The sequence below is a fragment of the Portunus trituberculatus genome, chromosome 43, assembly GCF_017591435.1.
Source record: "Portunus trituberculatus isolate SZX2019 chromosome 43, ASM1759143v1, whole genome shotgun sequence".
NCBI lineage: Eukaryota > Metazoa > Arthropoda > Malacostraca > Decapoda > Portunidae > Portunus > Portunus trituberculatus.
The window spans coordinates 5,040,467-5,051,670 of NC_059297.1; the positions used below are offsets into that span (position 1 = coordinate 5,040,467).

General features: G+C 41.3%; 2 protein-coding genes across 2 annotated transcripts in view; both read left to right on the forward strand.

Moving 5' to 3' along the window:
• LOC123517906 (alpha-L-iduronidase-like) overlaps nt 1-6,624 on the forward strand; it is a 27,492-nt gene extending 20,868 nt beyond the window's left edge. The window contains exons 7-11 of the mRNA XM_045278363.1: nt 47-232; nt 1,567-1,666; nt 3,426-3,620; nt 4,746-4,874; nt 6,351-6,624. Coding sequence (XP_045134298.1) covers nt 47-232; nt 1,567-1,666; nt 3,426-3,620; nt 4,746-4,874; nt 6,351-6,618 — 878 coding nt within the window. The 3' untranslated portion in view covers nt 6,619-6,624. The remainder of the gene's footprint in view (nt 1-46; nt 233-1,566; nt 1,667-3,425; nt 3,621-4,745; nt 4,875-6,350) is intronic.
• LOC123517907 (alpha-L-iduronidase-like) overlaps nt 6,624-11,204 on the forward strand; it is a 21,988-nt gene continuing 17,407 nt past the window's right edge. Inside the window, exon 1 of the mRNA XM_045278364.1 lies at nt 6,624-7,349. Within this exon, the coding sequence (XP_045134299.1) occupies nt 6,881-7,349 (469 nt within the window). The 5' untranslated portion in view covers nt 6,624-6,880. The remainder of the gene's footprint in view (nt 7,350-11,204) is intronic.

The window sequence follows — 11,204 nt, forward strand, 5'->3', positions numbered from 1 at the left end:
TTTTCCTCCTTAGCTAATGTACTCTGTCCCAACTCCATTCTCACAGGCTTTCTCAATTACTTCGAGGCGTGTCGGGCTGGGCTGCTTGCCGTCTCGCCACGGCTTAGGCTGGGAGGGCCCGGGGGTTCCTGCCGCGATCCGTCCTTCTCCCGCATGTGCTGGGCGCTGCTGGACCACTGTGACCGCCGCGCCCCCGCTCGCTGCCTCGACTACATCTCGGTCCATAAGAAAGGTGAGGAAGAGTGGAAAGGTGGAAGGATGGAAGGTTGTGCAGGTCCTGTCCTTGGTTTGTCGATTGACCGGGCATATTGTGTACAGTTTTGATACGTTTGTTGAGATAAGCTTGTTTGTTTTAATTATTAATATCATCATGTTGTTGTCGTTGTTGTAGGTGGTGATGATGGTGGTTTTAGTGGTGATTTTTACATTTGTGTTGTGCCGTCGTCACATCCAAACTTTTCCCTCTAGTTTGTAATTTATTGCTCCCTTTGGATGCGCTATGGATGGTCTTTTTAATAGAATATTTTTTTATCTCTTTTCTTTTTAAATTTATGTATTGTGTTACAGTGGAAATACAAGGTACTGGAACATTTCCCCGTTCGTTGCTGTGTAAAGTGACATTATTTCATAATTCGTAAAATTCAGAATGATTTATATGACAAGGTTGATTATTTTAATTAGCATAATGCAGCTTTTTAATGTCTTTGTCCTCGTAGTTTTTCATCCATGACTCGTAAACGCCGGACTTTCATGGTCCGGGGAGTGGGTAGTGTGCCTTTTTGGGAATTCAGAAAATTCATGAGACATGAGATGGGAGACAGCGTGGCAGTGGTGGGAATGAAAGGTAAAGCTGTTATACACATCTGCCTCATTATCTAAAGTCTCATTACACTCCGTGGAGAGCAGAGTGACTGTACCGGTGTCATGAAATCAGGGACAGTGTAAGGCGAGTGGGACACCGTTGAAATCAAGAAGAATGAGGAGTGGTTTGAAAACACCCGATATGATACTACAAAGTGATGGGTGTGCTTGAGAATCTGAAAGCAAGGTAAAGAAAAGTACATTCACTTACCTATCTGGAGAGTTCATTGCTTTCTTTCTCACGTGTTTAGAAGGTCGAGAACACACAAAAAAAGAGGAACATGCTGCTCTCTGTAAGTCAAAGAAACAGTCAAGAAAAGTCAAATTTGCCATGGGGTGTCAGCCCGGAGTATACAGGAAAGTTGTTATATAATCAACTATTTTATGCATCGCAAGAATATAGGAGATAGTAGTTAATTATTTGATAGTGAGCCAGATGACATTCAGGCCATAGAAGACTCACCTTTCAGTATGTAAACTACTTGCTTATACCACAGACATTTTTCCTGCTCCAGCAACCAAAAGTAGCAACAAGAAAATTTAAGCTATCAACATAGAAAAAAAAAACAATAAAAAAGTCAATAAGAAATGCTAACAATTGAACACCCCTGGCGCCACAAAATATCGTACTATGCTACTGTCATATCGCTGCGTAAATAAAATTTCTTCAGCATTAAGAGCAACTCAACAATTTCCTCACTGTAGGGCAGGCGGACGCGGACAGCATACTGACGCAGGAGCTTCTTACCTCAGCCATGATTCGCAGCACCTTCCCAAACCTTCGTCACGTTCCTCTGGTTAATGAGTAAGTGGAGGGAGTCGGGGAGAGAAGGGAAGGGAGAGAGAGATAGAAACGAGAGAGAGAGAGACAACAGAGATAAGAGAAGAGAGACCTGGAGGCATTGTGAGAGGAAATGATAAGGAGAGATGTGAGAAGTTGATGATGGCGGTAAAGGGAGGGAGGAAGGAAAGAGCTGATCTTGATAGGAGAGGAGTGAGAAAAAAGGCAGGAAAGAGGGATTGTTTTGTTGTTTTGTTGTGAATAAAGGAAGGAAGTAATGGAAGAGAATGGCTGTATTGTGGAGGAGGAGGAGGAGGAGGGGAAGGGGGGATGGAAGAAGGGAGGATGAGAAAAGGCGTTCTGAGAGAGAGAGAGAGAGAGAGAGAGAGAGAGAGAGAGAGAGAGAGAGAGAGAGAGAGAGAGAGAGAGAGAGAGAGAGAGAGAGAGAGAGAGAGAGAGAGAGAGAGAGAGAGAGAGAGAGAGAGAGAGAGAGAGAGAGAGAGAGAGAGAGAGAGATTACTCAGGGTGTATAAAAAAAATTAAGAAGCTTTGAATAAATTAGATGGTGACGGAAACGTTGGTATAACTGGCATTAATTTCGCAGTTATTAGTTACCTCTCTCTCTCTCTCTCTCTCTCTCTCTCTCTCTCTCTCTCTCTCTCTCTCTCTCTCTCTCTCTCTCTCTCTCTCTCTCTCTCTCTCTCTCTCTCTCTCTCTCTCTTGTTATAATGCTCTGCCTATTCAATTTTGAGCGGGAAAGAATTATTATTGTGTTTATCTTCATTATCTATTATATTTACATTTATTCACCTTCGTTACGTCACCTTTATCACTCTTTTATTTATGGTTTCTTCTTCACCTTCAACATTCTCGTATTTCTGTTCCCTTTTTATTTTCTGCTTTATTTTCCTTCTTCCAGTATAATGTTTGTCTTTTCTCCATTATTTCCTGTTTCGCCTTCATTTATTCTGATTCATTCGCCAACTACTTGTTTTTTTCTTCTTTTGTCTTAGTTCTCATTATCTTCCTTTTCTAATTTATCTTTGTGTTTTCCCCCGTTTATCTTTTTATCCTATTTTTCTTATTTTTCTCGTTGTCTTTGATCTCATCTTCGTCCTTGTCTTATTCTTGGTTTTGTTTTTCGTTTACGTCTACATTCTCTGTTTCTTTGGTTTTCTCTTCCTTGCATTCATCTTCGTCCTTGTCTTATTCATACTTCTGTTAATACATATCCTCTTCTTTCTCGTTTTTCTCTTCTTCGTACTTATGCCTTGTCTCATTCATTTGTTTTTTTCGTTCCCATATTCATCCTATGTTATCTTTTTTCCCCTTCTTTTAGTACTCGTTATCCTTATCTTAATCACACCCTTTTTCTCTTCTCAATGAATCTCTCACCTCTCTATTTCTTATTTCTTATTTCTTTATTTCTTAGTTCTCATCATGTTTATCTTGACCTATATTACTTTCTATTCCTATACTCATTCTCAGCTTTCTTGTCATGGTCCTGAGGAAAACATTATTCACACCCTTTTTCTCCTCTCAATGAATCTCTCACCTCTATTTCCTGTTGCGGACAGTTCTCATCATGTTTATCTTGACCTTATTACTTTCCATTCCTACACTTCTCCTCAGCTTGCTTTTCATGGTCCTGAGGAAAACAGTTCTCATCATGTTTATCCTAAGCTTATTACTTTCTATTCCTACACTTATCTTCAGCTTCCTTGTCATGGTTGAAAATTTACCCTTTTTCATCTTTCTCTTCTTTAAACTCATCCTTCTGCAGCGAGGGAGACTTCTTGAAGGGGTGGTGGCGGGGTGTAGAGTGGCGTGCGGACAGCCGATACGCCTCCTTGGTAGCTCGAGCTGTCGCCATCCATCTCTCCGCCCTCACTGTCCTGCGCTACGAACTACTCAGCTTCGACAACGCCTTTCTCAACTATAGACCAAGCTTCTTCGACCAGAGGACCCTTGTGGCGAGGTACGTAAAGATGGGGAACAGTAGAGGTGATGCGTGGAAAGGTTATGTGTGTATGTATGTGTTTGTGGGGAAGAGAAGGGTGGTATTTGATAGTTGGTTGATATGGATGGTTAGTTTGAAGACAGGGAGAATAGATAGAAGTGAATGTATGAGAACAAAGAGATTGGGAGGAAGGAAGAAGTCGTGAATTTTAACATAAGTGATTGTGAACTCAAATGTACAAGTGACAAATAGAAGAAAGATATTTATGTACAGTGAGAAGAGAAAATGAAAGAAGAGAGAGAGAGAGAGAGAGAGAGAGAGAGAGAGAGAGAGAGAGAGAGAGAGAGAGAGAGAGAGAGAGAGAGAGAGAGAGAGAGAGAGAGAGAGAGAGAGAGAGAGAGAGAGAGAGAGAGAGAGAGAGAGTACAAATGAAAGCTTGCATAAGGAGCGAGGGTGATGGAGGTGCGTGGAGTCCAGTGTGGGTGTTGAGATTGATGTCCGTTAAATTGTGGGTGAAATTGTTACGGGAGGAAGGATGGAGGTAGGGATACGAGACTAGGCGGCTAGTGTAGGTTGTGTGGAGGGGGGGCTTACTGCTCTAGTCATTAATAAAAAAACCCGTTACCTCTTTCCATTTTTCTCTCTTCACAATTCCTTCGCGTCATTTCTTCTTCCTTAGTTGTCTGTCTGTTTCCTTGCTTAATTTTCTTTCATCACTGTCGTTTCCTTAACTTGTTCGTTAGTTGTCTGTTGTGTTGTTAAGACTGGTATTCTTAAATGCTTCAAGAGTGTTTAGGGGTATTTTTTTAAGGTCATAGAAATTACCAATCATGTTTTTATTTTGCTATTTTGTTTTATTTCTCTTGATGATGTCGAATTCTGTACAAGTCTTGCTAAAATCATAAGAAATAAGCCTTCAGATTCCAATTCACATCTATTGCAGCTTAGTGGAAGTAGTGGAGATGAGATGTAGAAGCGTGTAAAAATACTTATTTAAACAGAAAGGAGATGGTAAATAAGAAATAGTAATTATAGAAAACATCCCATATTTTTCTACATACTCATATTCTTCAATTTAGAAAGAAATCACCTCGTTTTCTAAGAAGGATTGAAACAAAAGGAAGTAGAATCAGGTTTTCGTAGGTTTCAGATGAACTCTACGTCCTGCCGCCACGTGCAGCTGGTGAAGAAACCCGCCTACGCCGTGATGGGCCTTCTCTCACTCCTCGGAGACCGCTCAATCCGCCACACACTTCAGGGATTTGACGACAGGTGAGGCGCGGCTGGCATGGGTAGCTGTTGGAAAGGGAAATCTAGTTGCAAGTAAAGCAATCATCAAAAATATCGTTCTGCATCAGTATAATTCTGTTGTGAGAGGACGTGACATGCAAACGGGGGTGTGCCTCGTATACGTAAATTAAATGATACAAGTCAAGTAATGAAGTGAAGTTAGTTAGGGTCTATTTGAAATACTCTCATCTCAATACCGCATTATTTTGTGTGTTTTGTGTTTAATTTAATGTTTTGACGTGCAGTGCCTTGAAAATAATGGGGTACATGTAATAATTTTCCTTTTTATATGGCGCTGTAACTGTTCAGAATGGTAAAAAACTAAACTCTTAACTAACATTTAACTTTAAAATGTCACAATAACATCGAACAACGACACAGTGATCCGGTGCGACTCAGCAGAAGCAATGCATTTTCCTTTTCTTGTGTGGCATTCTACTCGCAGACGGAAGCACTACAGTATACATATACATGTACCTCACTGAAAAAAGGGAGCAAGAAAAATATCAATGATTTATTTAAAAAAATTTTTTTTCATTTATTTAACTAAGTAAGGCCTCCATGCACTTTCCATTTGATGCTTCTGTGCTTCTGTGTAAATAAAAAGCTGGCTGGCCAGGACCGTAGAGTTTTTCGTCTCTCTCTCTCTCTCTCTCTCTCTCTCTCTCTCTCTCTCTCTCTCTCTCTCTCTCTCTCTCTCTCTCTCTCTCTCTCTCTCTCTCTCTCTCTCTCTCTCTCTCTCTCTCTCTCTCTCTCTCTCTCTCTCTCTCTCTCTCTCTCTCTCTCTCTCTCTCTCTCTCTCTCTCTCTCTCTCTCTCTCTCTCTCTCTCTCTCTCTCTCTCTCTCTCTCTCTCTACGACGCAAATATTCATCTTTTCTTTTATATTTCTAATCAGATTTATCAATTTATCGAAAAAGGAAAAATAAGAAACTGCATGTTAACTTTAACTGTAGTTTTCTTTACGTTATTCGCGGTTTAATTTAACTGATTATTTCGTGTTTCGCTGCGTGAACATATTAGAAAGATATGGTTACAGTGCAGTACCTCGAGTCTCCCAATGAATAACCCTGTAGTCTCAGCAGTGTTGGAGAGTTTATGAAAGTGTTTGATTAAGATTCTGGGTGTGTTTCGTGAAGCGTTACTGTGGCAGCTCAAATGCTGTTGCTTTATTTACCAGTGTCACTCTCAATTGATTCATGCCTGTGCAGTTTTTTTCTTTTCTTTATGTTGTGGTCTATAGAGCCTTTAGGCATATTTGAAGAGTATATGTGGGAAGCGCTGTTAAGCTTCCGCCCATTAGTGGCGCAGGCAATTTTATTTATAGTGTAGTAAATACATGCAGGGATACCAATACGAATAGCCTGTTATCAATGGATCCATCTTTGGTGTTAGTTTGCATCATGTTGAATATGTAACGATACTTTCTTGAGTGTGTGTGCTTAATTTCTCCCACTCAGGCTCTCGGTCATCGCCTCCTGCCGCCACTGTCACTCCAAGGTCGCCACGTCGCTATCAATTCAAGAAGTTCACGATCAATCGGGCGCTGATCAGGAAACTGGAAGCGAAGGAGAGGCACCCGACCACGACTTACATGTTTATTCCGGTGACAACTCTCCGGAAATGCGAGCTAGGTTAGGAAGGGCAGAGAATGATAAAGAAACGAGAGATGGAGTAGCGGAGGAAGAAGAAAGAGGAAGAGGAGGAGGAGGGAATAGAGAAAGCTAAGACAAATACACCTTCTTCCTTACTTACCCACGAGTACCACGATCCTACACTCAATCTTCTTCCTCACAGCCGCAGAAACACGCGTCGCACCCACACGCATGCCGACAGGAAACGAGGATCCACAGTCGATGCCAAGTTCGTGGGGGAGGCATCCGTCGCTGCCGCAGAGCGTGTTTTTGGTCGTGACCGCTCCCGCCTCCGCTCCCAAGCCTCCCACACACAGCGTCCTCCCAGCACAGGCATTGGGGGGGATGCAACGGTGATGTCCAGCTTTGAGACGAATGAAGGTGTCGCTGCGTTTCCACAACCTGAGGAAGGTGGGAACGAAATAGGAAGAAGAGAAATGGATGCAGATATGGAAAATGAGGAACTAAAAGAGGATACTGCAGAGAGAGAAGAGAATGGTAGAGAAATCGAGGAGAGGGACACAAAAAAAGTACAGGAGAATGAAAATGGTGAGGAAAGAGTAGCAAATAACGAAAATACAGAAGACAGTGACGAAATGAAAGGAGAAAATGAAGAAAGATTGGAGCAGGAAGAGGAAAAACATGAGAATGGAGAAAAGGAAGAGGCAGAGGAGGAGGAGCGGCGAGAGAAGAAAGGCGACCCCCCAGGCGCCGCGTGGGAAGCAGCAGTGGTGGTGTCTCTTACGGATGGTCAGGCCAGGTCGCCGCCCGGTGCCTGCAGGAAGGTGGCGGTGGAGGTGAACATTCCTAGCTTCCTGGTTGGAGGTAAGCAGCAGCCAGGCACGGTTACCAGGAAAAAGACTAATGTTCTGTGTCTAACACACTAACTAACCACTAATTGCTAACTAACCATGTAACTTTCATCCCAAACTAAATAACTGAATTTCTAGTCTGTTAACTTGCTGATTGATTGATTGGTTAGATAGATGACAGACCAAGCCATTATAAGCAATTTAACCGTGGTACAGTGGAACCATGCGTGCTTTGGGGTCCGAGGGGTCTCCAAGCGCACGGGTTCGAATCCTGTCCACGGTCCGAGTGCAGGCTGGGCTTCCTCACTCGGGGCAAGGGTTTCCTAGCGGGTGGGCTTTGACATAGGAGGTACCCAAAAAAGTATCCCCTTTAGCCCATAAACTCCCGTGAAAAGCTCCCATGATATAAAAAAAATGTTATTTATTTAACAGTTCAAATAAGGAAACAAGCATCTGGACGACCAATCATCTTTTTGAGTTGATCAGATAACTGATAGATAACTTGATCTCTGTGGACTAAATATTGACTTCATTTACTCAACGCATCATTATGTTGCTGACTGTGAGCACAAACACAACCCGTCAAAACCAATGAATCGTCGAGGCCATTTGTAAGCGTGTGAGACTGAAGCATGATAAATGTTGGTTATCAGCGAGCTTGTGTTCGCGTGCTCCACCCTCTCCCGCACACACACACACACACACACACACACACACACACACACACACACACACACACACACACACACACACACACACACACACACACACACACACACACACACACACACACACACACACACACACACACACACACACACACACACACACACACACACACACACACACACACACACACACACACACTTTAGAACATCCTGCTTGCTTGTAGTAGTAGTAGCAGGAGTGATAACTTATAGGCTTTTCCTTCTTCGCTAAGGTTGTGTTGCCGTAAGATCAAGCAGCAACCACAGGAATTGCCTGTTGCCTGTTGCCTGTGCAGATGTATAGTATCTTGCCCAGGAAATGGATCAAGGATCTCTCGGTTGTGAATCCAGTGTGCTACTATTGCACCTAAGGTTACTTTTGTCTGCAGATATATAGTAACCTGCCCATGAATTTATAAATTACACATGATCTTTCGAATTTACACCGAGTGGGTTACCATTACACCAAATTTGATAGTCTTGTTAGCAGACGTATTTAATCTGAGCTCCGGTACTCTTAAATTCACAAAAATATCAGGAAATAGTATCCTGCCTTGCATTCGAATCTTAGACTTTTTGGTTGAGAACTGAGAGCGTTACCATTGCGCCTCATAACACCTGGTGAGAGATATGTTATCAGACATATTTGACCTGAGTTAGGCGTTCTGAGTCATCTCCTCCAGTTTTTTCTCTCCCCCGCCACCCAACTGCTAACTCTGTACAAGGGCCTTATTCGTCCATGTATGGAGTACTCCTTGCATTTATGGGACGTCCCACTCATACAGTTTTATTAGATAGGGTGAAATCAAAAGCTTTTCGTTTTGTCACTTCTCTTCCTCTGATTGACTGTCTTCAGCCTCTCTCTTGCTATCTTCTACCGCTATTTTCATGTTAACTGCTCTTATGATTTTTATTAACTGCATGCCTCCTCTCCTCCTGTGACCTCGCTGCACAATAATTTCTTCTTCCTCGCAACCCAATTCCGTCCAATTCTCTAATGCAAAAGTTAATCAATATTGTCAATCATTCATATATTTCTTTGGTAAACTGGAACTCCCTACCTGCTTCTGTATTTCCAACATCCTATGACTTGACTCCATTTAAGATGAAGGTTTCAAAACGTTTATCCCTTTCTTTTGGCTAACTCTCTCGGATCTGCAAGGGCAAGTAAGTGGCCCTTTTTTTATTTTATGTTGCCCTTGGCCAGCTTTCCCCTCTTACATAAAAAAATCTCTCTGCGTGGCATGGTCAGCGTAGAAAGGAGCACTACTCGTCATGTGGCTGATTTATACACTACCCCTAATTTATTTCCTCGGAGCAGCGTCACGAGGCTTGCTCAGAGGGAAAAAGAAACAACAATATAATTTTTCCTAAAGTCAAGATAGGGAAAATGGCTGACGAAGTACGTAGATAAATTGATAAAGAAAAAATAAAGTACAGTTTGTTGTATGTTGTTGGAAATACAATGTAGTAATGGTGGTGGTGATAACATTATCATTATTATTATTATTGATATTATTACTATTATTATTATTATTATTATCATCATTATTATTATTATTATTATTATTATTATTATTATTATTATTATTATTATTATTATTATTATTATTATTATTATTATTATTATTATTATTATTATTATTATTATTATTATTATTATTATTATTATTATTATCATTATTATTATTATTATTATTATTATTATTATTAGTTGCAGTAGTGATAGTAGCCTCCAAACAGTCATTTCTAAGGCGGCTCTAATATCCCTTTCTTTTCCTCGTGGCTCGTAATGTCTCATTCTTAAAAGTTACATTCACAAACACATTCTTCCCAGTTATTCATTCCAATGCCATTCTCTGTAGTAGTCTAAATGAACAGCCGCAAAACATATTGATTAGGAAGCGTTGATAAGTTTTAAGATTTTTTTGATCAAACGTTCTTTTGCGTGGGTAGAAAAAGGTGGATATCCCGTATGAAGTTAATCGCAAACAAATGGAGTCTACAACGTTAACCCCTTCAATACTGGGATAAACTTTTACCATGAGATTTGTGTACCATTAGACCATTTTATCGACGCTAACAAAGGTCTATGGAGGTCAGAAGATTAATGGCCACAGTCTTCACTATGTCAATCCCTCACATAAGTTTTTGAAGCTGTAAAAAAATCACCAAACAAAAGACAGAACGAATATGGTACTGAAAGGATTAATAATTTGGTTTTGTGTAAGGTCCCACACGTCTTTTGAGTCTCCAAGCCCCCACGCCTTCAGGTTATCGCCAAGACACGAACCAGCCAGCCCGTGGTAGAGTTGCTGCTGCAGGTAAAAATTGTTGTCCTTCATAAACTTCACGTAAAGACTGGGCAAAGATTTAGTTGGAGGCGACAGTGCTGCTCGCCTCGAACCTCGGCGTGACCTGGGTGGTGGCGGGAGGATAGTATAGGAGAGGCGGGAGTGTGTGGAATTAAGTGCCAAACATCGACAAATTGTATAAACAACAGCTGTGAGGATAGGCATCTAATTAATTGCATGCACGATGATGAATGGTGAGAAATAATGATGGACTGGTAAAAGATGTTGCTGGAAAGGTGGAGAGTGTTGATGGAATGGTGAAAACATTGGAGGGAAGGTGAAAAGGTGTTAGAAAGGTGAATGCAAAATGTTGATGTGGAGATGGAAGATGCCGATGATGGAGAGGTGGAAAATAGTTATAGATTGAAAGATGGAAACGATGATAGATGTTAGAAAGTGAAAGATGTTGACAAGGAAGTGGAAGACGTTAAAAATGAAAGGGGAGAGAGGAAGATGGGAAGGAGGATAAAGCAGAAAAGACGCAATATCAACGACAAATGTTTAATAGTCCGTGAAATTACAAGGGAATAGATGGGGAAAATAGAGGAAGAAAGAGAAGAAAAGATATAAATTCATAATCATAATAAACTCTGGTGAGAGATCTGAATCTAGACGCCAACAGACTCAAAACGTTTCAGAATACCGGGTTTGTGTCTTCATCTTTGTTTGTGTGTGTGTGTGTGTGTGTGTGTGTGTGTGTGTGTGTGTGTGTGTGTGTGTGTGTGTGTGTGTGTGTGTGTGTTGACCCATCACAACACAAAAAGAAGACAAGAAGAGAGCGGAGAAAGAGAAGGAGATGAAGGAGGA